At 45.5% G+C, this 27,959-nt stretch overlaps 2 protein-coding genes across 5 annotated transcripts in view; one reads left to right on the top strand and one right to left on the bottom strand.

Annotated features, from left to right (window-relative positions):
* Positions 1-9,855, bottom strand: part of AFTPH (aftiphilin) — a 74,485-nt gene extending 64,630 nt beyond the window's left edge. The window contains exon 1 of one of the 2 annotated variants that reach the window (XM_088477231.1): positions 9,363-9,855. The gene's annotated coding sequence lies outside the window, so the exon portion shown is untranslated. The remainder of the gene's footprint in view (positions 1-9,362) is intronic. The other variant, XM_088477232.1, reaches the window with a different exon arrangement.
* On the top strand, positions 9,768-18,998 carry SYS1 (SYS1 golgi trafficking protein). 3 transcript variants are annotated; one of them, XM_088477234.1, is made up of 3 exons: positions 9,768-10,025; positions 13,664-13,712; positions 16,990-18,998. In XM_088477234.1, the coding sequence occupies exon 3, from the start codon at positions 17,040-17,042 to the stop codon at positions 17,514-17,516; it is 477 nt and encodes a 158-aa protein (XP_088333360.1). In that variant the 5' UTR covers positions 9,768-10,025; positions 13,664-13,712; positions 16,990-17,039; the 3' UTR covers positions 17,517-18,998. The 3 variants fall into 3 exon arrangements, with proteins under 3 accessions (XP_088333360.1, XP_088333359.1, XP_088333361.1); XM_088477233.1 differs by having other exon boundaries at positions 9,768-10,056; XM_088477235.1 differs by lacking the exon at positions 9,768-10,025 and adding an exon at positions 10,076-10,127.
* Positions 18,999-27,959: the final 8,961 nt, after the last annotated feature.

Genomic DNA, 27,959 nt, shown 5'->3' with positions numbered 1-27,959 from the left:
GGACCCCAATTCCGAAAGACCCATGGACCTACCTTTTAAGTTACCCCCGCTCCTGATCTTAGTAACCGCTCTGTTAAATGCTTATCCCACATTTTAGTTGCTGCTAGAAGTTTGATTGCTGGTAACTGGAAAAACCCTCTTCCGTCAACCCTCTCTGCCCTAAAGTCACAAATCCGGCATATAGCGGAAATGGAAAATATTACCTACTACCTTCATGATAGAGGCCATATGTTTTCTCAGGTTTGGGCTCCGTGGCTCTCATACAAGTCTGCTCCCCCCAATCTGCCCCCTCTGTGACAAACCCCCCTAATTAACTACTTTCCTCTGCTGTTCTCCAAGCGGCACATTTTTTCCTCCTTTCAATGCTTCCTGTCCAGCATCTGGTATTCTCTATGGTACCTTGCTTCCCTTAGTAGTCCTGTTTCCCCCCCCCCCCCCCCAACACCCTCTCTATTGAGTCTGTCATATGCTTATCGCCAATTATTTTATTTTTATGTTTTTTTTCTGTGAGCTTTCTAAATAAAGATTTTAATAAAACAAAAAACCATGAAAATTACTACGCGAATAAGCTCTTTGCCATAATAAAGTGCAATAATCACTATTCCACAAGAACGTCACCTCTTGAAACCAAGCACAGAAACAAAATAGCCATTTCCATCACGTGTCCAGAAAATGATCTGGGTATGCTGATATAGCAGAGAAATACAATCCCCACTGCATTATTTATAAGTATTGCAACGCTCACCCAAATTAACTTCCAATGATGAGAGATATTTCCATCAATGACAACAAGGAGCTCTCAAAGACACAGGGGGGTATTTATGAAAGCTTGGAGAGAGATAAAATTGAGAGATATAAAGCACTAACCAATCAGCACCTGTAATTTTTCAAACACAGCCTGTAAAATGTGAGTTAGAAGTTGGTTAGTACTTCTTCTCACAATTTGATTCCTCTCAAAGCTTTGATAAATACCTCCCATAGACACAGAGAGGGGGGGGGGATTCAATTGTTTTATCGTGCCCAATCCCCCGTCTAAAGTGAAAGATCGGGGTGCGATATTCAATTGTCTTGGGAGCCCATGCCTTGTCGCACCAAAAAAGATCGACTTTAGTCTCATAAAACAGCTAAAGCCATCCAAAATCCTGGTTAGCCAACCCAAACCACGAACTCATCGCACATTTCTGTTCACCACCTGAGGAGGGTGCATACAGAAATGTGTGCTCTAGCGGCTATTTGCACCTGAACGGAGCATCAATTGAATTGCTCCGTTGGGCGCCCAGTGTTGGCAGCGGGTGAAAACTGAATCGCCCCCAGAGAGGAGTTTTATAATTACTCCATGGAGTACAAGCAGAAATTCTGTTACTGAACTACAATTCTCAGTATTGCTGGCACTTCTAGCTGGTAGTAGCAAAAAACCCGCTGGTCATCTAAGTCAGATAGGAAACAAGTGTTGTTTTTCCTCCAAACTCTGACCAGCAGGTAATGCAGAAGAATTACTGTTTGGCTGCAAGGACAATTCAATGACTGTTCTGTTTACACAACGGATCCCTTGAGACACAGTCATTTGCAGAAATAAAGGGTAGTGGCTGGTTGGAATACAAGATTTGTTCCATTGCTTTCTGTTGTATAATAAAGGCTCAACATACAAATCAACAGTATGCCACATCGTTTTTCAACTGTTGTGCAGCGAGCGGTTGTCAAGTGGTTGCTCCCTGCTCTGGTGCTTCTAGCACTCAGCTGATGCAAGAAACTGCTGAACTACAGACCAGAGTGTGCTAGAAGCACCAGAGCAGAGCGCAACATCGCAGGCAGGAAAGAGGAGCTGCGCAGGTTGTGACAGATGCAGGGTGCTAGAGTGAACACTATGAGAAGTAATTTTCTCTGCAACTCGGTGCGTGGTAATGGCGATTCATTTATGGACCTACCAAGGATTCATGTAATTAAAGGACATGCAAATATGTGCACACCATAAAATAACACCAACTCACTTGCCCCTTTCAAATGAAATTGCTTTCCCCAGGAATAATTCTCAGCGATGGATCCAAAAATGGTTTGTCTGACACTCATCATACTCCTAATGTTTTCTACTGCTTGTTTGTATGTATCTATACAATAAAACTGAACCCTGATAGAATTGATGTCATGATGTTGGCAAGCGCATGCACGTCAGATCTAATGTGCACCTCCCAGTGTATTTAATTATTAAAAGGTAAAAAAAAAAAAAGCAGTCTTGACCTGGGTCCCTTCCCCCTTTTGACCACAAGCATCAATTACCAGTCTCACCTCAGCGAGGAGGAGATACTGGGAGGTATGAGACACACACACCACCCTGAAGCACCCGGCCTTTGAGGGACATCACTGTAGTTCACCGTTTGGGATCTAGATTAGGAATGTCCAAAGTTGTGCTTAATATAAAAATAGTGTCAATTATATGACACAGCTGGGCATCTTCCAGAAGCCAAGCTAACAATATTTCTAAAACAATGACAGCTTGCATTTACATTTTGGGAGTCAACCTTGTGTCGATGTGTGCACACCAACCCAAGCTCCTTAAAGGAAACTGCTGGCTCTGCGATTTCATAAAAAGGCTCCTGAATGCTACATTATGTTTTCTGACTTTTTAATTTTAAAATTCAACGAAGGTCTGTTCTGAGTCAGACATGCACAGTGGGAGACTAGAGACAGACTGTACCCCCACCCCTCTCACCACGGGAGGTCGGAGAGAAGGAACTGCGGGAAAGTGCAGCTGGGGCAAGTGTAAAGCTGGGTACACACTAGGCCAGTGGTTCTCAAACTCGGTCCTCAGGACCTTTAGTTGCACAGGTGTGTTCATTATTCATTGACATTTTAGAAGATCCACAGGTGGAAGTAATTATCTCACTTGCGATTCTGTGATGAGACCTGGAAACCATGCACTGTTTGGGGTCCTGAGGACCAAGTTTGGGAACTTGTGCACTAGGCAATATATCAGCCGTTCAATTCAACAATCGATATATTGCAAGCTCGTCAGCGGGTGTGTACAAAGATATGTCTGAACTTCGTCGTTCACAGACATATTGCATCAGCATCACAGCTGACGGACGATATATCTGCAAATCTGGCTGTGTGTAGGGCGGTCGCCTGATCGCCCATACACTTGCTGCAGGGACCACCGGTGACTGACAGCCCAACTGGGCAGACAAGTTCAAATGCCCTCCCAGTTGTGATGCCAGGGAATACACATCGAGCGGACGATTGTTAAGTCTGTATAGCTTACCTGACCAGCCGCTGCGCTGGCGGGTCTGTCAACACAATGGGCTCGATTCAATTGAACACAAATTAAATAGCGCTGGGAGGGAGCTTCCGGAGCTATTCAATTCAGCGCGCTGTTAAGGATTTCTTCTCGCATCCCTCCAGTGGTGCGAGCAGAAAGCAGACAAAATACAGGCGCAATACTGTTTTCTGACCTTATCGCCGCGGAAACAGCATCGCGCCGGGAAGTTTAGTCAGAGAATGCCTGTTCTCGCAACTAAACACCCTGTTTCAGGCGGGAGAAGGGGCACTCTCCAACCTAACTGTGCTCTAAATTGAATAGCTGCGGGAACTCCCTCCTGGAGTTATTTTATTTGCGTTCAATTGAATCGAGCCCAATGTGTACCCAGCTTAAGGTGAGAAGCCCCTTATGCTAGTGTGTGTAAAATAAATAGCTTGATAAAAGGATCCTGAGCGGACTGGAAACGTTGCAGTTATTGCACCAAATAAACTTATGCAGTTTATCCGTTTAAACTATTTCCAGAGTGAGATAATTATATAATTTATATTAGACACATATACATACATATATACACACACACACACGTCTATGAGAAGGTCAGCCGTCCAAATGAAGCCAGCTTTCTTGCCAATCATTAACTATCTAGAAGTCCACATAGTCACCTATCTTTCAACTTGTTTGATTACGTTACTGCATATAAGTGGAAGCTAATTTTCTCAGAAAAAAAAAATTCAGCTGGTAGTAAGAGTCCAGTACACATAGGAGTCAGTCGTGTGAAAAGAAAAACCACACAGAACAGTCAGAGCTAGAAAAACGTCACCTATAGATTCCATGACGGTTGAATTTACTGCAGTCGTCTACCTGCACAAAGCTCCCTTGCACTTGGAATGTAACAGATCAAGTTCTTGTACTTTTCCACAGTCAGACACTGGAGAACAAGTACAGGTCTACTGAATGTATTATAAGAAAGGATCAGGTGTCACCTGCTAGTCATACCACTCACAATGAGCCACAGTAATCCCACTCAGGCAGATACAGCGGCAGTGTGCGTACTCACACACACAGATACAGCGGCAATGTGCACACACACACACACACACAGATACAGCGGCAGTGTGCACACACACACACAGATACAGCGGCAGTGTGCACACACACACACACACAGATACAGCGGCAGTGTGCACACACACACACACACAGATACAGCGGCAGTGTGCACACACACACACACACAGATACAGCGGCAGTGTGCACACACACACACAGATACAGCGGCAGTGTGCACACACACACACAGATACAGCGGCAGTGTGCACACACACACAGATACAGCGGCAGTGTGCACACACACACAGATACAGCGGCAGTGTGCACACACACACAGATACAGCGGCAGTGTGCACACACACACAGATACAGCGGCAGTGTGCACACACACACAGATACAGCGGCAGTGTGCACACACACACAGATACAGCGGCAGTGTGCACACACACACAGATACAGCGGCAGTGTGCACACACACAGATACAGCGGCAGTGTGCACACACACAGATACAGCGGCAGTGTGCACACACACAGATACAGCGGCAGTGTGCACACACACAGATACAGCGGCAGTGTGCACACACACAGATACAGCGGCAGTGTGCACACACACAGATACAGCGGCAGTGTGCACACACACAGATACAGCGGCAGTGTGCACACACACAGATACAGCGGCAGTGTGCACACACACAGATACAGCGGCAGTGTGCACACACACAGATACAGCGGCAGTGTGCACACACACAGATACAGCGGCAGTGTGCACACACACACACACAGATACAGCGGCAGTGTGCACACACACACACACACAGATACAGCGGCAGTGTGCACACACACACAGATACAGCGGCAGTGTGCACACACACACAGATACAGCGGCAGTGTGCACACACACACACACAGATACAGCGGCAGTGTGCACACACACACACAGATACAGCGGCAGTGTGCACACACACACACACACAGATACAGCGGCAGTGTGCACACACACACACACACAGATACAGCGGCAGTGTGCACACACACACAGATACAGCGGCAGTGTGCACACACACACACACAGATACAGCGGCAGTGTGCACACACACACAGATACAGCGGCAGTGTGCACACACACACAGATACAGCGGCAGTGTGCACACACACACAGATACAGCGGCAGTGTGCACACACACACACAGATACAGCGGCAGTGTGCACACACACACACACACAGATACAGCGGCAGTGTGCACACACACACACACACACAGATACAGCGGCAGTGTGCACACACACACACACACACAGATACAGCGGCAGTGTGCACACACACACAGATACAGCGGCAGTGTGCACACACACACAGATACAGCGGCAGTGTGCACACACACACAGATACAGCGGCAGTGTGCACACACACACACACAGATACAGCGGCAGTGTGCGCACACACACACACACAGATACAGCGGCAGTGTGCACACACACACAGATACAGCGGCAGTGTGCACACACACACACAGATACAGCGGCAGTGTGCACACACACACACACACACAGATACAGCGGCAGTGTGCACACACACACACACACACACAGATACAGCGGCAGTGTGCACACACACACACAGATACAGCGGCAGTGTGCACACACACACACAGATACAGCGGCAGTGTGCACACACACACACACACACACACAGATACAGCGGCAGTGTGCACACACACACAGATACAGCGGCAGTGTGCACACACACACAGATACAGCGGCAGTGTGCACACACACACAGATACAGCGGCAGTGTGCGCACACACACACACACAGATACAGCGGCAGTGTGCACACACACACACACAGATACAGCGGCAGTGCACACACACACATACACACACACAGATACAGCGGCAGTGCACACACACACATAGGTACAGCGGCACCGAGTGTACACACACATAGGTACAGCGGCACCGAGTGTACACACACACGTACAGCGGCACTGAGTGTACACACACATAGGTACAGCGGCACTGAGTGTACACACACACACACCGGCACTGAGTGTACACACACACTCACAAACACACAGGTACAGCGGCACTGAGTGTACACACACACACACCGGCACTGAGTGTACAGACACACTCACAAACACACAGGTACAGCGGCACTGAGTGTACAGACACACACACCGGCACTGAGTGTACAGACACACACACCGGCACTGAGTGTACAGACACACACACCGGCACTGAGTGTGTACACACACACACCGGCACTGAGTGTACACACACACACACCGGCACTGAGTGTACACACACACTCACAAACACACAGGTACAGCGGCACTGAGTGTACACACACACACACACCGGCACTGAGTGTACACACACACACACACACCGGCACTGAGTGTACACACACACACACACACCGGCACAGAGTGTACACACACACACACCGGCACAGAGTGTACACACACACACACACCGGCACAGAGTGTACACACACACACCGGCACAGAGTGTACACACACACACCGGCACAGAGTGTACACACACACACCGGCACAGAGTGTACACACACACACCGGCACAGAGTGTACACACACACACCGGCACAGAGTGTACACACACACACCGGCACAGAGTGTACACACACACACCGGCACAGAGTGTACACACACACACCGGCACAGAGTGTACACACACACACCGGCACAGAGTGTACACACACACACCGGCACAGAGTGTACACACACACACAGGCACAGAGTGTACACACACACACAGGCACAGAGTGTACACACACACACAGGCACAGAGTGTACACACACACACAGGCACAGAGTGTACACACACACACACACACAGGCACAGAGTGTACACACACACACAGGCACTGAGTGTACACACACACACAGGCACTGAGTGTACACACACACACACCGGCACTGAGTGTACACACACACACACACCGGCACTGAGTGTACACACACACACACACACACCGGCACTGAGTGTACACACACACACACACCGGCACTGAGTGTACACACACACACACAGGCACTGAGTGTACACACACACACACACACCGGCACTGAGTGTACACACACACACAGGCACTGAGTGTACACACACACACAGGCACTGAGTGTACACACACACACAGGCACTGAGTGTACACACACACACAGGCACTGAGTGTACACACACACACAGGCACCGGCACTGAGTGTACACACACACACAGGTACAGCGGCACTGAGTGTACACACACACAGGTACAGCGGCACTGAGTGTACACACACGTACAGCTGCACTAGGTGTACACGCACACACATGTACAGCGGCACTGTGTACAAACAAAGAAGTGCTGTATTTTATAATAATTAGTTACAGCAGTGTGGTAACCATCCATAACATATGTTTTGTTTTTCCCAATAATAATGCAGTGCAACATTTCATTGATTTATTATCTATTAGAATAAATAGAAGATTCTCATTCAGAGGAAGCTTATATCATAAATGTTCCATCAAAGCATGTTAAAGAAAATGAAATTCTAACATAACTATTAGCATAACAAACCAATTCAACTTTGACCAAAATATAATGTCTCAGGTTCATGTAAAGCACTTATAATTACAGATTAAAATAATATGGATTATTAATCTTGAAAACAGTATTTGTGTCAAAAACCAAAAAGTGAACTACCAAATTACACATCTATGTTAATCAAACATAAGTACATATGTATTCATTAACCCTACTGCACTAATCGTATCCTAGCGAGACAAGCCATTTTGGTATGACTGGATTATATTTATACCTAACATTGGCCTCAGACACAGGGATGTTTGTCTTAAAGCTTTTAATGGGCATTCTCAGTCCATAATGCACTTGCTTTCATACATACAGCCCAACAAATACGGCACGCAAACTGAGCTGCGCACAAACACCTTCTGACAAGCATTCGATGGAGACAAAATTGAAGTTGCCTAAAGTATTGCAAAGTGTTACAATGAAATCACACAGGTACACTCACTAAGGACGTATCAAACAATTTGGAAAAAAATCTTTCAGACCCATTATCTTTCAATTATTAGGTGGTACAAGATGTACCAAACACCATACAGGAGGAGGGGTGAGAGGAATAAACATCAAAATAAAGGTACAGTTACCATAGAAACATAGAATTTGACGGCAGATAAGAACCACTTGGCCCATCTAGTCTGCCCCATTTTTAAACATATTGTTACCTCAACCCTTATTGATCCTTACTTCTTCTGAAGGATATCCTTATGTCTATCCCATGCATGTATAAATTGCTCTACTGTTTTAGCCTCTACCACCTCTGATGGGAGGCTACTCTACTTGTCCACTACCCTTTCGGTGTTCATGTTGACTAGCGATTTTTTTAAGGTAACCCTAACGTCACAGTTTAACCGCGTCACAGCATAACATTACACAGCAATTGTTGACATAGTAAAGGCATAGCCATCAAAACAATTATAGAAAGCGGCTTAAAAAAAACGTACAACATAAGCAAAAAAAACACAGGCACTTCCAATGCTCGGCTAAAGAGCGGCTTATTTTTTTAAACTATTGGATTTCTTTGTCTCCCAACACTTGTACGTGCCCCCTAATATACCAGCTATCCCCTTTCTTGTATTGCACACGGGCATAAAACTGACTATTTAGTCAACAGATGATCAAACATAGAATGTAAACAAATAAAAAACTAAAATATAAAAAGTATAATGCAATGGCCTGGATGCTACAATGAAATGACAGCAGGTACTGTGATTGCATGCACAAGAGATAACACATACACGGTACAGATAACAGGGGTTACGCAATAGACATATGAATGGAAAAAGCATAGGAACGACACAGGTGCAGTGTCTGCATGGTGGCCGCTGGGTCCCTGGTGTACTGTATAGGGTCAGTATACAGCCCGGGTGACAATGTGGAAGTGATCCCTGTATGTAGGCTGCAGAACGGGAAGTGTGACCGGCTAGAAGCAATAGGTGACGGACAGACAGACAGACAGGCCGGCTCATCTCACCTCGTCCCCCTTATCCCGGGCCGCAGAGCTCGGGTGTGCCGTTCATGTCGATCCCCGGCACGGTTCCGCCCCTAGCTCAGGTGTCTCCGCCCGGGGGGGGCGCACTCGCACACCAGTCACTCCTGGGGGACACCGCACCCCCTTCGCCTCCCGGTAACCCAGGGCTGAGAGAACGGACACCGACACACACACAGCCTTCTGCCCCGGCTCAACGCTCAGTCTCCCGGATTCACCTTCCCATCAACCACCGCGCCGTCCGGCCGTCAGAACGAAGGTGGATGGAACAAGCCGCTGCGCAGGCGATGGGCGGAAGTGAAAGCGCAGTGAGGGCGGAAGTGAAAGCGCAGTGAGGGCAGAAAATCCGGGGTTGCCAGGAGCCACTTTTCGGCCTCTCAGCTACTTCCTGGAGACGAGTCCCGCACCGTGAGAGCGTAGCTCAGGGCTGTATGTGTGTAGGAGACGCCAGGGCTGAGTTGTGCGCGCATCACGTGACTTATGACGCAATTGCAGCAGGAAGATAATGGCAGTGTGTGATTTGTGTGATGTGTACAGATGTGGTGCAACTTCCGCTACGACAGCTGTGTGCAGGAAGTGACGTAGTACTGAGGAGGCCGGTGTGATGGCTGCTGGAGACGGCGGAGGCCAGGATCACTGTTCACAGGGGTGAGCGCCAGCTGTGCGAGGTGACAAGGCGGTAAGATGTGCTACGTATCCCGGAGGCTGGGTGCTGCCCGCGGCGGCTGTGCTCGCTGCCTATACACCAATGTAGGTTCTGGGGATCAGCTTGCTGTCAGGGCATGCTGATACTTGTAGTGCCGCCAGTGTTGGGGAAACCTAGGCCTGCCTGCTGATACATGGGGCGCCCGTGTGCTGGTGACGTGATCTCACAACATTCCTCAGACATAGTATTATACAGTTGTGTGACATCATATAGGAGGAGATGTACTAAGCCTTAGAGAGAAAGTACCAGCCAGTCAGCTCCTAACTGCCATGTTACATGCTGTGTTTGTAAAATGATAGTTAGATGCTGATTGGTTGGTAGTTTATCTCTCTCCACTTTACCTCTCTCCGAGGTTTGATACATCTCCCCCGTAGGCTGTTATTAGCTGCTGTGTAGCTCAGGAGGGTTTTATATTCCACTTTTCCTGAGCTGTTTACAATATTTAGATTCTATTCAGCTGCAGACTATAGTTTTGGTATCCTATTGCTCCCAAAAGGTAGTCACATGCATTGGGCAGCTATATGGGTAGGTAAATGACCATTACCTGAAACTGAGAAGAGGGAAAACCTACATGAAAATAACATTAAACACCTTTTTTATTGGAGGGTCAGTATTGTTTTTTTGTGTGTAAAATATACATATTTCCTTACTAATATATATTAAAATGAAATGTATGTTTGTTGCTCAATCACGGCCAAACCTTTGAATCAGTTGACAATTCACATAAGAATAGTTTACAGGTAGTGTTAGTACATAGGCTATGGGGGTCAATCCAATTATATGCGATGCCCTCGCTGGCGCGAGTCATCGGGACAATGGGCTTACTTTACGGCAGCCTGAACTCGCTCAAAACTGTGCGCAGACCCATAGGGCTGTGTACAAAATTGAGTGAGTTCAGCCTAAAAGAGGGCCGCGAGGGGTGTGAGATGAGGTGCCGTTGCCGGCGTTTGAACGCTGTGGCAATGGCAAAACGCACCCATTGCGGCTAATTGGATTGCCCCTTTGTGTTTTCCCATTCCTCACATTAACGTTTTTTAGGTACTGGCGTACAAACTTCAAAGCACATGCATGGCAAGGAACCCCCCCATACAGAGCACATAATAGGGAGATCTGTAGTGCTGCCTGTCTTGCTTGCATTAATGTGTGACCCTGAATAGGTCACCTGAAGTATAAATCACTTTTCACTCTACACATAGAATTAAAGACAAACGCATACAAAATATATTACTTTCTAATGATTAATGGCATCCAAAAAAAGGCCATTTAGCACAATCAAATTGATAGTTAGTTTGTATAGGAGAGAAACTCATTAGTGTTCCTTCTAGCACCCTGCCACATAATTACTGAAGAGGGCATATAGTGACACATCACATCTAAAATGTTGCCCTTCAGAATTAAAATATGCCCTCCTTACTGACTATGTGCAGGGTGCTAGAATGAACACTACTAAGTGCAAGTAAAAGATAAATACAAATACACAGGTTTCAGGCAATGTGCCACACAGCAATAAGAAAGTCTTAAATTGCTTACTACAGAACTTCGGAATGGAGGAACTGCGCATAGTAAAATCCACAGTGTTTGTAGCTTATAGTGTGTCAGCATCTTCACTCGCAATGTGTAGGAGTCTGTTACAATAAACGTCATGTCTACTGGTAGTTATAAATTATAGATATATGCAGCCATAAATTAGCGTGGAGATACTGTCTGAGGGCCTGGTTCAGAAGAGGACGCAGGAGAAGAAATTGTGGTCGGGAATCTGCACATACGCCAGACCCGTACTGCGCACGTGCAGTATGGGTCTGCGATGTCGCACGGAGTTTGGCTGCAGACTGTTAGTCATCGACAGTCTGTTGTCGTTTCGGGGTTTGGATGGGGCGGCAAAGGCTTCTGTTTCGCAAAGTGAAGGTGTGCTGCCGCTGTTTCGGTAGGGGGTTAGTGACAAGGCCAGGTTCTCTGTAGGCTGCCGGAGATTTCCTGGCCTCTTTTGTGCGTTTGCGGCAGCCGGCTTGCATAACCCCATGTGTCACTTAGTCGACCAATGGGATTGCAGATGATCCTACAGATGTGTCCTCATACATCTAGCCTCCTTGCACGTTAAGCAGTCCTTCTGACTTGGTAGTGCAGAGCATCTTTCGTGCGACTTTTACCTTCAAATGCATCTTATTCACACAGTGATGTGAATAGTTAGCACAAGCAGCTTCTGCTGATTAAAATGATATACAGCATGCCTATGGTCTCTGCGTCTGTGGATGTATCTGCATGCGAAACGCTATGATACATGTTACAGCTGCTGACACTGTAATGTAGCTTTTCGCATGCAGATGCACAGAAAACTTAGGCATGCTGCATATCATTTTAATCAGCAGAAGCTGCTTGTGCTAACAGTAAAGCATCCTGAGACCAGTCATGTGTGGGGTTGCTTCTCAGCCAAGGGAGTGGGCTCACTCACAATTTTGCCTAAGAACACAGCCATGACTAAAGAATGGTACCAAAACATCCTCCAAAAGCAACTTCTCCCAACCATCCAAGAACAGTTTAGTGACAAACAATGCCTTTTCCAGCATAAGGCAAAAGTGATAACTAAGTGGCTCGGGGAACAAAACATCGAAATTTTGGGTCCATGGCCAGGAAACTCCCCAGACCATAATCCCATTGAGAATTTGTGGTCAATCCTCAAGAGGCGGATGGACAAACAAAAACCCACAAATTCTGACAAACTCCAAGCATTGATTAGGCAAGAATGTGCAGCCATCAGTCAGTATGTGACCCAGAAGTTGATTGACAGCATGCCAGGGCGAATTGCAGAGGTCTTGAAAAAGAAGGATCAACACTGAAAATATTGACTCTTTGCATAAACTTAATGTAATTGTCAATAAAAGCCTTTGAAACTTATGAAATGCTTGTAGTTTTACTACAGTATACCATAGTAACATCTGACAAAAAGGGCTAAAAACACTGAAGCAGCAAACTTTGTGAAAACCAATACTTGTGTCATTCTCAACATTTTTGGCCGTGGCTGTACACTTATATGGTATATACTATGAAGATCATTTCAAGTTTTTATTTCTCCGTTATCCGTCTTGTCATGTTTGGAGACACTGGATTACTAATGCATTAGGTTTAATAGTAGGCAGTAGTTTGAGGTTAAGAAAACAATTCTTGCCCCATGGTCAAAGACATAACTTCAGTTTCTAAACTATTTTCTGTATATATTTGTGAATGTTATTGGTGTCTCAGTTATAATGTAACTTGTTTGTAGGGGCCTCCATAATCCAGTTCTTGTGTATTATTAAATTCCAGTAGAAACCTGACTAGTGTTTCATGATAAATGGGCAAATGTTAATTTACTATGTCACCATTTGTCAATGCTGTCGATGATCGACGGCTTTGCCCATTGGACTTAAAACGGCAACTGTAATAAAGCTGAATGAGCCTGATTTAGCATTTTTATTAGTTACCATTTTATTTCCATCAGTTAAAGCTGCTGATCTTCGTTGGCTTTCATAACCCGATGGTTAGTAACTACCCAATAGTGTTTGGTGGGTTGCTGTTGACATTTACACTCTCTCCTTTCTTTTAGGTCTGTTACGTATCAAATGGATATTTTAAGAAGATAAAATTAATGCCAGGTAAGGGACATATAATCACCTAAGTCTTGTATCAGTGATCAACACGTTTCTCCAACAGTAAGGAGCCTAACTTCCTCACCTGTGCTGCCTGGGAGGTGGACCCAGGGACAGCCAAATAGCAACCTGCCTGTTGTGGTGCTAAGTTTAGTTTCATGAGATGCTATGAATCATTTGTACCTTGCTCTAGAAATGAGTTCTGCAGTGAATCAGAGAGCAGCTGATTCATACTGACTCACAAACAGACTTTCTCACCAGTGACTCCATTCCTTGAGCGAGAGACTTGTGGCCAGGTCAGAAGAAATACAAGGAGGACTAGGTGTCTCATGTAGACGGGGGAGGGGGGGCACCAGGATGTATTCTGTAGTTGCCGTGTAGACCTTGTGCCTGAACCCGTAGCTGCGTAAAGTTTTGAGGTTGACTGAATGTATTCATGTTGCTTGTACATAGGCTGAATCTGTGAGCTTACTCACACATGTACAGACAAGTGTATGGACTGCTAGTTGGGCTCAATAGACCAAAGGGTCTGTTCATGAAGCAGTGAAAAGAGTGGAGAAGTTGCCCATGGCAACCAATCAGTTTTGAGGTTTAATTTATCAAGTACATAATGTAAAATAATAGGTAGGAGCTGATTGGTTGCCATGGGCAATCAGTTTTGAGTTTTAATTTATCAAGTACATTCTGTAAAATAATAGATAGGTAGCTGATTGGTTGCCATGGCAACTGCTCCACTGGCACACTGTCACTCTCTTTCACTGCTTCATGAATAGACCCCTAAGGTCCTAAAGACTAATAATCTGTGCATAGTTATGAGTAAAAGTAAAATTGTCAGTATAAAGCACTTTTTATTATACTGTCGGTGATGGCTAATCCATGGACTACATAGTATTGTGTACTTTTGGATATTTTAGAAGACTGACTAAAAGTAATGTATTAAATTAGTTACCTATCTAACCGGGTTAGGCAAGGGATGCCAGTGCTCGGGATCCCAACGCCAGCATCCCGACTGGGTTAGGATACGACACTTGTCGGTAAGTATTCTAACCTTCTCCCACTACTGCCTAAACCTAAACCCCCTTCCCACCCTAGTGCTTAACCCAACCTCCACTATTTACTGTCAGCTCGGGATTCTGACTGATGTCGGGATTCCGGTGCCAGCATTGTGAGTGCCTGCATCCTGGTTGTCAGGATTTCAACTACCGTGTTTCCCCGATAATAAGCCCTACCCTTACTTTTGAAAAACGGTCCAAAATAAGCCCTACCCCGAAAATAAGCCCTAACAAAATCCCCATTTTGTCCGGTCCCTGCGCTAGACTAAAATGCCCCCAGCTCTTCCCCTTGCATGAAATGGATGCCACTGTTAAAGATTTAACAGTGGCATCCAATCACAGCTGCAGCGTCTCACTCTCTGAGCGAGCGGCAGCTGGCGTGCGCGGCAGCGTCATTTACAGCAGTGCCGCGGAGGAGAGTAGAGAAAAAGAGGATAAAAAATAAAGGTAATTAAATAATTGTATTGAATTATTGAAATTGCTGTCAATGTTAATTAAAATAAGCCCTACCCTGAAAATAAGCCCTATGGAGTTTTTTTGTCCAAAAAAAAAAAAGACAGTGTCTTATTATCGGGGAAACACGGTACCTCCAATCTAACCCCTCTGTGGTGTTTGATCATTATAGGCATATCAAATAGAAGGTACACATTTCTTGTCTATTAATCAAATGGATGAGTCTATTCATTCTAATGCTGACTTTTGCTCTTAATTATTTCTGAAATATTCTCCAATAGAGGAGCAGCTTCTATAACTAAACCATACTAAAAGTGGATTTTCAGTCCTGAAAATGGAAGCTGAATTCATTTCCAATTCTCTTTTTAGCAATGATTCTGCCATTATTCCATTATTAAAGTGGATGCTTTCCGTGTCTGTTCTGGAAAGGAGGCGTGGTCACAAGAAAATGGGGCGTGTCTTTAAGGGATGTGTTCTAACGATTGTTTACATAGTGCTAGTATGCAAAATAGGCTTATAATATATATCAAATTCAATACATTTTATTAGCATATAAAATTCCTTATTGGGGGGGAGTTGTTAGTTAATTTTATTGCCATTTTAAGTCCTTAGAATTAGTAAAATAGGAATAAATCAAGTCTGGCTATTAACAAATAGACAGAGATTGTATAACAAGCAGTAATTACCCTGACTGACCTGCACTGGATCTCTGATTTATGCTGAGAGAGAGCAAAGTACAGTGTGAAACATGACTCTGAGATGAGAGGTGTTTATTTAACAAATGTCAACTTTGAAAACTACAATGCTACGAAGTGCAATACCGGGTGTGTTTTACATATAATATTTTTGCGGTTTTAAATTCTCTGGACAAAGATGCTGATAATCTCTAAAAAGCTGCTGTTTAGTAAATAATCCTTTAAGTCTAGTAATTAACATAGGTCACTTTCTATTTTGCCCAGGGGGGCACCTGTAGAAGGCACAAAGGGACATCATTTTTATTTATTTGTTTATTTTCTGTGCATGCATGGTGCACAAGAACTAGATAATAATTACATTTCCAACCCTCCCCTTCCCCCAGTGATGGCTTTTTTTTTTTTTTAACCCCCTTTATGTGACATTGCACTACTAGGCAGACATCTTTGAGGATTGTTTCTGTAAAAATAGATAATCAGTGTTCATTCTAGCACCTTGCTCCTGTCACAACCCATGCACTTCCTCTTTCCTGCCTGGGTGTGTCGCGCTCTGCTCTGGTGCTTCTAGCACTCTGGGCTGTATCTCAGCAATTCGTTGCATGAGCTGAGTGCGCTAGAAGCACCAGAGCAGAGAGCAACTCGCCAGGCAGGAAAGAGGGAATGCACAGGTGTGACAGGTGCAGGGTGCTAGAATGAAGACTAAGGGGGTATATTTACTAAAGTGAGTGTTTTTAGAAGTGGAGATTTTGCCCATAGCAACCAATCAGATTTTAGCTAATCTCTTCTAAAAGGTGCTAGTTAAATGTTAAGTAGAATGTGGTTGCTATGGGCAACATCTCAATTACATTACACAAGTATTTTTCTAAAGTAAAACAGAACTACTAATATAAAATGGGCTTTGTACAAACCATTTGATGGCTGTGTTATTTGGGAAAATATTTGTCCCTTTTGCTTCAAGGGATTTAGCAGTAGAATTTACATTTTAAGGTTACCCTCTGTGTGCTTTGCCTCCATTTTACAGGTAGTCATGTGCTCAGTCCAATTACTGGAACCTTAACCACAATTATGTTTCTCTTCCCTCTACAGCAATATCTGCCTGTAGGTCTTTGCCTGTGTTATAGCTTAAAGACTTTACCATGACAATGGCTGGACAGTTCCGCAGCTATGTATGGGATCCAGTTCTAATCCTTTCCCAGATTGCATTGATGCAGTTCATCTTCTACAGCTCGCTGGGCCTCTGGATTGCATCACTGAACTTGTTGATTCACTACAGCCCTTCTCTCGACCAGATATTTAATTATGAGATTTTGGGGTTTTCTTCTGTACATGGGAGAGTCACCATGATGGCTTTCATCTTGAACTCTTTAACCTGTGCTCTGGGCTTACTGTACTTTATACGCAGAGGAAAGCAGTGCTTAGATTTCACTGTAACAGTGCATCTTTTTCATCTGCTTGGATGTTGGATTTATAACACCCACTTCCCCAGCACAATCACTTGGTGGCTGCTGATCGCGGTATGCATTGGTTTAATGGCTGTAACTGGGGAGTACCTTTGCCTGCGAACTGAACTCAATGAGATCCCCCTCAACTCTGCACCCAAATCTAATGTGTAGACTGTTTAAACCCAGCATACCTCTCAGATGTTCCCAACACTTCAGTATTTATCCTCCACACTGTTCGATTTGCTAATGGTTTCTGGAGTTTGACAAAAAACTGCTTTTAAACTAAAGCCTCTAAGGAACAGAAGAACGAAGTACACCGACTAAGCCAGTACGACAACAGCCTTTCAGACATTCAACACTTCCATTGCACACTTTAATATTTTGTTTTTTATTATCTATGAAATGTAATAACTACTGACAGTATGGGTTTGATAATGCTATTGATTAGTCGAGAGGGCGTTTTTTTTGCAAATTGAGCTTTAAATAGGACTTATCTTTAGCATTCTTACATTTTCTGTAGCATTTCTCAGCTGATTATCAGTAAGCTAGAATAGTACACAGATGTGACACATCTTGGGGCATTGTTTAGAGTGGCCTTTTCAGAATAGACTTCTCCTGCCCCCCCTCCCCCCCCCCCAATAAATATTTTTAATAACTTTCTTATTGCCTACTATATTAATATTGAGAATACAAAAAACAATTGTTAATATTAAAGGTCTAAGCAAGTTTGATGTGGTATAATTATTTCATGTTAACAAGTTTCAGGTAAATGGTACTCAAAAGACTTACAACTCGGTCTCTTGCCAGACCTTGGCAAGATCTCCTCACCCCCATAGAGGGATAAGATGAAACATACTCAAATAATGCAGTGGCTTAATTTGGGTATAAACAAAATGCTGAATCTGCTGTTTTTGTCAATTCTACTAGCTATTTTTTTTCACCATATTTTTTGGCAATTTTTAAGGTTCCCTCCACCCCGCACAAAATGAACAAAAACAAATACACTTATTATTTTATAATATAACTTCTTAAACCAATTTAATATGAGTTTGTTTGTGGTTCCTTCTCTGCTACTTCATTACTCTAGACATTTGGAAGTCTTGCCGTTGCTATTATTAGTGGTACGGCCACATTTTATTAAGTCCATAGCTGGAGCAGTGTAATCATCTTTTTTTGGGTGTTATGTGAAATGCTGCAAACTAGCAATTTATTTTTTTTATTATTATTATTTATTCCTTTTATTTTATTTTTTTGGATGGCAAACTGAAGAGCAGATCCCCAGTGAAGGTTTCTTCCTTAAATAACTAATGAACAAGTCCATTTTAGAAAAAAAAAGTGTGGTTGTCCTTTTAAACATTCACTTTTTTTTCTTAATTTCATTTAATTTATTCAGTTTAATTTTATATTCAGTCACAAGCTTGCACATCCTTCAAAACCATTTTTGTTTGTTTTTTTTGTACGGTCATTTTAAAAGCAATTCTTTGCAGTCATACTGCTTGTTACTGTAATTAACTCGATTGTACAAAGCCTTTTACATGTAGTTGTTCTATAATAAAATGTCATAAATGCAAGATTCATCAATTGAGGAGAATGCAAACCTCTTTATTTGTATGTTGTCAATAACTTGATGATGTATAAAGAGTTTATTCTTGATATTAATGTACAATTTCCGTTGTAGTTTTTTATTTATTTTAAGTGCTTACTAACATATTTACATTTTTCAAAACTGTTAGGATTCCAAGCAACAGGATTTTTTTTTTTTTTTAGATTTTTTTTTGTACTTGCTCTTTTTTATTTCGCTCTGAATAAATTTTGGTAATGTCCTGTCTGGTGTTTCGGTGATTTTTTTCTATGCCTTCTTCTGACCTCCAGTACCTTTAATAAATTGAAAAAGCATGTTAACAGCTAAGTGTCAATGCTTAGGTGTGAATGGTGATATAGAAAGCAATTGCTCCATAGTTTTTTCCGTGTATATATTACATGTTCAAAACCCCATTACAAGGCAGGCATTTTTGACGGGAGACTATGCTGTCCCAGGCTGTTGCTGATTTGGATTGTACTTGATCTCGCTGCTTTCTCTAACCTTTGACTACGGCCTGTTTCTCTATATTATTGTGTGCTGCCTGCCCTGATTCTGGAATGTGTATATATACCAAGTTTGTCTGCTGCCAACCCTGATCCTGAGTTGTTTATGGTTTCCCTGATGCCATGTGTCCTGCAACCATTCAGGGTTAGTGCCCATTGTGTTCATTCTCAAGTCTTTTTCAAGCTATACACCTTGAAAAGACTCGAGACAGAGTGGAAACGCGTCTGTATTTACTACAAGGGACTTTACCTGCCATTATCCCAAATTGGTCTCCTCGTCGATCAGGAGCAGCGGTCCACATGCTGGTTCCGGAAAGCCTGTGTTTAAACTGATTCATGCCATATTGTACCAACTTTGAGGTACTATCTTTCTGGTAGGCGGTTTATAGCTGTCATCTGTGATTGAACTGTCCAAATATTTTTATTTTTTTTGTATTTTATATGCTTTTATGATAATGAATTAAAATTATCCTTCAAAAAGGATTAATGCACTAGATGGTATTCCATATTTTTTTTTCTTGTATTTAATGTACATACTCGTGGAGGAATCCTTCGACCATTTGGAGGTCATATATACAAGATTCATACCCACTCCATGGGAAATAAAAATTTCAGAAGACTATCCACCCTAGAGATTACAAGGTTATGCTTATAAATTTCCTTTTTTCCTCTGGTTTTCTGAGTATTTTTACCCCTTATTGGTAATCAGTCACACCCTTCATCTTCTTGAAGTGTGCTGTGTAACACCCATACACACTGTTTTATTATAACATGTTGTTTTTTGTTTTTTTTCCCCCACATGAACTAATGAGAACTTGAAGATAGGCTCTTCCTTCTGTCCACATAGAAGAAAATTATCTGGACTTTTACAATGATTGTTTATTTATAGACTGGTGCTAGGCCCATGCCCCAGTGATAGAATGGGGGCTAAGGGGGGGGGGGAGGGGGGAGAGAGAGAACCAGCTAATACTTTGCCTAGGGCAGCTATCTGGTCAGGGCCGGCACTGATGTTGTATTGCAGTACTACTGTATAAATGCCCTTCAGTCCTCCAGGTGACAGCTCTTCTTTAAGAGAGGGCATCTCAATAGTTTTTCCTACAAAATGGTGAGGTAATAATGAAATTCCTCCATACTTTCCGGAGCCCAACAATTAGGGCAAAATTGAACAGTCTGCTCATGGGAATTTCTGTGATAAGGTAAAATGAGCAAGTTACATCAGTAAGATTTAGGGCACCGTATGGTGACTGTCCAAATTGAAAGTGTGCAGTGTATGCTGGTGCTTTATACAGTCAGGTGCATAAATATTGGGACATTGACAACATTTTCATATTTTGGCCTCTATTCACCAACACCACAATGGCTTTGAAATGAAACAAACAAGATGTGCTTTAACTGCAGACTTTCAGATTTAATTTGAGGGTAATTACATCCAAATCAGGTGAACGGTGTAGGAATTACAACGGTTTCTATATGTGCCTCCCACTTTTTAAGGGGCCAAAGTAATGGGACAAACTAAACAATCCTAAATCTAACTTTCACTTTTTAATACTTTGTTGCAAATCCTTTGCAGGCAATTACAGCCTGAAGTCTGGAACGCATAGACATCACCAGACGGGTTTCATCCCTGGTGATGCTCTGCCAGGCCTCTACTGCAAATGTCTTCAGTTCCTGCTTGTTCTTGGGGCATTTTCCCTTCAGTTTTGTCTTCATCAAGTGAAATGCATGCTCAATCGGATTCAGGTCAGGGGATTCACTCCACTTTTTACTGTGAAGCGCCATCCAATGAGTTCTGAAGCATTTGACTGAATATGAGAATATAATATTGCCCAAAACACTTCAGAATTCATTCTTCTGCTTTTGTCAGCAGTCACATCATCAATAAATACAAGGGAACCAGTTCCATTGGCAGCCATACATGCCCACGCCATGACGCTACCACCACCATGCTTCACTGATGAGGTGGTATGTTTTGGATCATGAGCAGTTCCTTTCCTTCTCCATACTCTTCTCTTCCCATCACTCTGGTACAAGTTGATCTTTGTCTCATCTGTCCATAGGATGTTGTTCCAGAACTATAATGGCTTTTTTACATGTATGGCAAACTCTAATTTGGTCTTCCTGTTTTTGAGGCTCACCATGGTTTACATCTTGTGGTGAACCCTCTATATTCACTCTTGAGAAGTCTTCTCTTGATTGTTGACTTTGACACATATACACCTACCTCCTGGAGAGTGTTCTTGATTTGGCCAACTGTTGTGAAGGGGTTTTTCTTCACCAGGGAAATAATTCTTCTGTCATCCACCACAGTTGTTTTCCATGGTCTTCCGGGTCTTTTGGTGTTGCTGAGCTCTCCGATGCGTTCTTTATTTTTAAGAATGTTTCAAACAGTTGATTTGGTCACACCTAATGTTTTTGCTATCTCTCTGATGGGTTTGTTTTGATTTTTCAGCCTAAGGGTGGCTTGCTTCACTGATAGGGACAGCTCTTTAGATCTCATATTGAGAGTCGACAGCAACTGATTCCAAATGCAAATGTCACACCTAGAATCAACTCCAGACCTTTTACCTGCTTAATTGATAATGAAATAATGAGGGAATAGCCCACACCTGTCCATGAAATAGCTTTTGAGTTGATAGTCCCATTACTTTTGGCCCCTTAAAAAGTAGGAGGCACATATAGAAACCGTTGTAATTCCTACACCGTTCACCTGATTTGGATGTAATTACCCTCAAATTAAATCTGAAAGTCTGCAGTTAAAGCACATCTTGTTTGTTTCATTTCAAAGCCATTGTGGTGATGAGTAGAGGCCAAAATATGAAAATTCTGTTAATGTCCCAATATTTATGCACCTGACTGTAAATAAACATTAATAAATAATATTGCTAAATCCTGTGTCTCCCAATACTGTTCCCCAGGATACTTTCAGTCAGTAAGCTGTTGTTCACCATCAAACTCTTCTGACACTGGGCCTGATTTATTATGGATCGCAACTGCGAATGCAGTAGTGATTACGCACACAGTTCAACTGCGATAGTATGCTATGCCATTCAAATGCCCTGGCACGTGTGCGTTTCCCTGACCGCTCCCCTGTTACCACCCACAAATGGTACTTCCTATCAATCACTCTGCGTAGTCACTGCGATCTGCGTAGTCATCCGATCGCAGTGGCTGGTTTGCGTACGAGCACTGCGATGCATGCGCAGAATGCAACAATCGCACACTTTTGTTCCTTGCTGAATCAGTCCCACTGATAAGAGTTTTTCTTTTTAAAAAAAGTTTCTCTTGTGTTTACGTGATAAACAGAAAAAAACCAATATCCTCGCCACTAATTATTAAATATGTACAGATAAATAATGTGTAGGAGATGGAGATATATAGATAGAGAGAGATATATATATATATATATATATATATATATCTATCTATGTGTACATGTACACCATGTCTAAAAAAAAAAAAAAAAAAAGCTAGTTTTGAAGGTGATTTGTGAAAAACCTAAACATCAATGCCAATAGAGCACAGGTTCTGAAACTCGGCCCTCAGGACCCCCAACAGTGCATGTTTCCAGGTATTCTCACAGAATCACAAGTGAAATAATTAGCTCCAGCTGTGGATCTTTTAAAATGTCAGTGAGTAATGAAAACACCTGTGCTGTTGCTAGGTGACCTGGAAAACGTGAACTGTGTGGGATCCTGAGGACCGAGTTTGAGAACCACTGCAATAGAGTGAACAAAAGCAGTCGTGGAGATGAAAGGGTTACAATTAAATATTCAAGTCAATACACCAGATTAAGGACCTCAATTATTTATTTATAAAAGACAAATCACACATGTGGTCCAACATTTGGGATAATCACCCAATCTGATCAATACATATAATCACAGTAAAAATAACACTGATGATCTCAAAGTAACAACACTAAATAGTGCATATGTTGCTGTAATAATACAATCCCCTAATATTGAAGGGCTGTTGTGGCAGGATATCCTGAAACAGTGGTGTGCAGGCTCCAGCACATTGCTGAAATGAAAGGGCGATAAGTGCACTCTAGTACCTCCCCGGTACTGCGCTCAACCTCGACCAGCGGGGAGTGACTTGGTGTACGGAGGATTGTGAGAGAGTACTGTGTGAATGGGGTGTACCTCCGTGCTGTCCTGTCTACTTCAGCAGAATGAATGGACAATTCCCAGTGGCTTCCCAGAGAGTACCTCATGTTTCTGCTCTCCAGAACCAGCGCCATCAGGTGTGGAGTCAAACCCCGTCCTCTCAGCTCCCGTAAGCTCAAATGACTTTGCAGGCAGGAGCGTGAATGTGACCACCTGATAGCTGTACAGCGGCTGTCCTTCGGAGTAACCAGCAGGTGAGGGAGCCGGATGCCGCAATGGGGCAGTGATGTAAACTGTATCCTGACAGTCCCAGGGGATGAATCAGCGCCAACGTGTTTCGACGTCACAAATGCGTCTTTGTCAAGGGCTTTGTGCCTTGACAAAGACGCCCTTGTGACGTCGAAACGCGTCTACTCCCTTGCATTTGTACCCACCTGCATCAACATCTGGGCAATGCAGCAGCGACGATACACCGGAAGCTGGTCCCTACTCCTACCGGCCACAACCTCTGCCAGCCGCACTGTATGCACAGCCCCACCCCGCACCGCGTGCACTCTCCCCACCAGGCCTGGTGGTTAGAGTGTTGAGTACGACCAGGACCCCACACCGTCAGCGCTGCACGCGCTCATCACACCACCGCACGCAGAACAGGACAGTTACCTGCACTGCATCCACGGACGTGAACCACTGAAACAGTGCACGTCCCCCCACCGCGGCAACGTTCTGGACTTTTGAGAGAGCCGATCCCACACCAACGGACCTGGGCACCTACCGGTAGGTCAGCACCCATTCTCCTCACAGTGCGGGACGCCGCAAAGTGGGAGCACCCCAGAACACCTCCACAGGACATCCCAGGTCAGCAGTCTGTCGACCAAAGGTCCAGCAGGGGAGCATGCAGTAGTTAGGACCGTATGTCAAGGAGCCCCCTGAAAGGGTTGACCCTACTCCCCACACTGTGGATACGCCCTGTCACCCCAAATACCAACAACTGGGCAGTTGTGTTGCTGCCACGAACCATCCAAGAGACAAATACCGCCCAGGAGCACTGTGCCTCCAACTCAACATTTTCTACTTCAGGGGCCATAGGGTATCCACAGGATACCTTGGGGTATAGGTGTGACGTCAGTCATCGGGCACCATAGAGTTAAGCTTTCAGCCTCCCAGGATGCACTAGGGTCCCCCTCCTATACCCCGCCCCCGAGCCAAGGCATCTCAGTTTAGTTCGGTGCCCGGCCGGAGTCGGAGGCAGCTGTGGCTGCACATCTGGAAGTACAGCACGGACAGTCAGTTTTGACGTCCATGCTGTCTTCCCTACACCCCCGCTGGTACCAGAACGCCGGTACCGACCCCAGATGTTTAGGACCATGGCCGGACTCAAGGGGGGCAGCAAGGTAAGCAGCGGGGTCCCGCGGTGGGTCCCCGCTGATACATGGTCCAGAAGTCCCCAGGCAGGGGGCTCCCTGGGGACTGGCTGCAGCGTGGAGCCAGGTACTAACTTGCGCTTCCACTAGCCCCCTGGGACAGCAGGACCGTGGCAGAGCGGTAGCGCTGCGGCGTCCCAGGGGTTAAATGCATGCCAGGGGAGCACGCCTTCCCTGTCTCACAGCCGGCGCCTCCCCCGCTGCACACAGCCCTCTCTGCAACACGCATACTGGTCCTGTGGCAACGCTCCTCCCCCAGGCCAGCCTCCTCTCTGCTACTCGGCGGCCATCTTCAGAACTCATGGTGAACGCTGCTGGAAGTCTGGACGGAGGCATCGTGGTCTGGGTCCCCCCGCATACCTCTCCTCTGCTGTGGTCAGGTCTGTGTATGCAGCGCTGTGTCCTACCAGACTCTGTGTCTGTGTAGTTGATTTCTCAGCGCTGTTAGTGCAGGAATTGAATTTCTTTGCATTGTATGTGACTGTGCTAGCGCTGCTGCCTGTACTTTCCTTTCTGACTGTCAGCCTTATTACTGTCCCTGTTCTTTCTGCTAAAGCCCTTGCGGTGCGGTGCTGCAGGGTGGTCTCTCGCCATTTTGAAAAATTGGTGACGGGTCACATACTTTCTACCATCATGTCTGAAAGTGACTTTCCTCTCCGGCTGCAGTGTACTACGTGTAAAGTACCTTTAGCGGAGGGGGAGGGTAGCGCGGAGGGCCTATGCTGGCAGTGTTTGTCGTTGGCGCGGCCTATTTCGGTTACAGCACCGGTACAGGAGCCGCCCTGGGCTTGTTTCGCTCAGGCGCTTACAACCTTAGTGGGCCAGTTAGCTCCGCGTTTACGCAGGTGGGTTTGTCCCAGCAATCAGTGGTGTCGTCACCCATGCAGGGTTTCCCGGTACCCCGCAGTCTCCCTATTTCCCCTCTCCCGGTTTCTCAGGAGCCGGCGTGGGTTAACTCCCTGACGAGTTCTGTACAGCACTTGTCGGATGTGTTGCAAGGGGAGTCTGTGATGCGGCCACATAAACGGCCTGTGGCGTCTCTGTCGGCTCCTTATGAGGATGACGAAGGGACGTCTGATGATGGGGAGATTCTGGATCTTTCCGATCAGGAACCTCTCCGTACTAAGGAAGCGGACGCTAGGTCCAAGGTGTATATTCCTGGACTTATTCGGGCAGTCCGCACAGCCTTGGTGATTGAGGACGAAGTTCCCCCAGCGGCTAAATCCAAGTATGCCTTTTTTAAGGATGTGAAGGGTGACGCCACAGTCTTTCCTCTTTCGGGTCAGTTGGTGGACCATTTAGAGGAGGCGTGGAAACAGCCTGGCAAGCGATACCAGCCGCAGAGGCATCTGGCGGTGGCTTATCCGTTTGCGGATAATTATTTTGCTAAGTGGGAATCCCCTCCACAGGTGGATTCTCATGTGACACGTCTTGTCCGTAGTGCCACATTACCAATGCCATCCATGTCCTCCCTTAAGGATGCTACGGACCGCAAGGTGGAGATCTGCCTGAAGTCCGCTTATTCACTTGCGGGGGGGGCAGCGCGGCCGGCTATGGCCATTTGCTGGGTTGCCAGAGCTATGGAGCGCTGGGCGGATACGTTGGAGGCGTTCTTTGATTCCGGCTGAACAGGTGGAGTTGATTGGTAATCTCTGTGATTCGGCCACTTATATCAATGAGGCGGCCTTAGACATTAGTACCCTGGTGTCTCAAATTTCTTCGGCAGCGGTGGCTGCTCGTCGCACCTTGTGGTTGCGATCCTGGAAGGCAGACGCTGATTCCAAAAAGGGTTTGGAGGCGTTGCCCTTTAACGGAGAAGTTCTCTTCGGTCCAGATCTGGACAAGATTGTAGCCACACTGGCGGCAGCTAAATCGGCATGTCTCCCGCCGGCTGCTGTCCCTTCTGGTTCAGGGCCATCGTCCTTTCGGTCTTATAGGGCCCAGGGCAGGCCCAAACCACAGTCTTTTCCCCGACAGGCTGGCCCCAACAAATCGTCCAAGCCCCAGAAGCAGGCCTGGAGTACCAGACGTCCGGCCCCTAAGCCAGATGACAAGCCTGCGGCCTGACGGTCCGGGCCTCCCTTTGGGGGATCCCAAAGTGGGAGGCCGCCTGCTGCAGTTCGCCCGGTGTTGGTCGGTCACCACGACAGACACTTGGGTTCTCGAGGTGGTCTCCCACGGGTATGCCCTCTCCTTCCGGCACAGACCCCCGGCTAGATTTTTCACCACGGGTCTACCATCAGACCGGAACAAGGCCACGGAGCTGCGGAAGGTCTTGCACACTATGCTCCAGGCTGGAGTTATAGTGCCTGTTCCATTCTCCCAGAGGGGCCAGGGTTTCTATTCCAATCTCTTTTTGGTGCAGAAACCCAATGGGTCGTATCGTCCGATTCTCAACCTCAAAGCTCTCAACAAGTCTTTGCGGGTGCCGAAGTTTCGGATGGAGACCCTACGGTCCATCATTCTGGCGCTGGAACCTGGGGACTACATGGTGTCATTGGAAATACGGGACGCTTACCTGCATGTCCCTATTCTTTTGCGCCATCAACAGTTCCTCAGGTTTGCAATCCGCAGCGACCACTTTCAGTTTCGGGCGTTGCCTTTTGGCCTGGCGACAGCACCACGTGTGTTCACCAAGGTGATGGCGGCTTCTCTGCGGCTGCAGGGAGTCCGCATGTTGCCGTACTTGGACGACCTTCTCTTAGTGGCAGTATCGCCGGAGCTCCTTCTGCGTCACCTGGACCTGACCATTGCCCTACTGCACAGGCACGGCTGGTTGATAAACTGGCAGAAATCCACTCTAATCCCGTCTCAGCAGATTCTGCACCTCGGAGCCTTATTGGACTCGGGACAGCAAAGGATCTTTGTGACGGGGGAAAAGATCTCTGCCTTAAAGTCGAGGGTGCGCAGTTGTCTGCACAGCCGCCGGGTGTCTCTACACTCGGCAATGAGGTTACTGGGCTCCATGGTGTCGGTGTTCGACATGGTGGAATATGCCCAGT

This window comes from Taudactylus pleione, unplaced genomic scaffold, assembly GCF_031769625.1.
Source record: "Taudactylus pleione unplaced genomic scaffold, aTauple2 ptg000201l, whole genome shotgun sequence".
Classification (NCBI taxonomy): Eukaryota; Metazoa; Chordata; class Amphibia; order Anura; family Myobatrachidae; genus Taudactylus; species Taudactylus pleione.
This window is presented reverse-complemented; position numbering and strand designations above follow the sequence as displayed.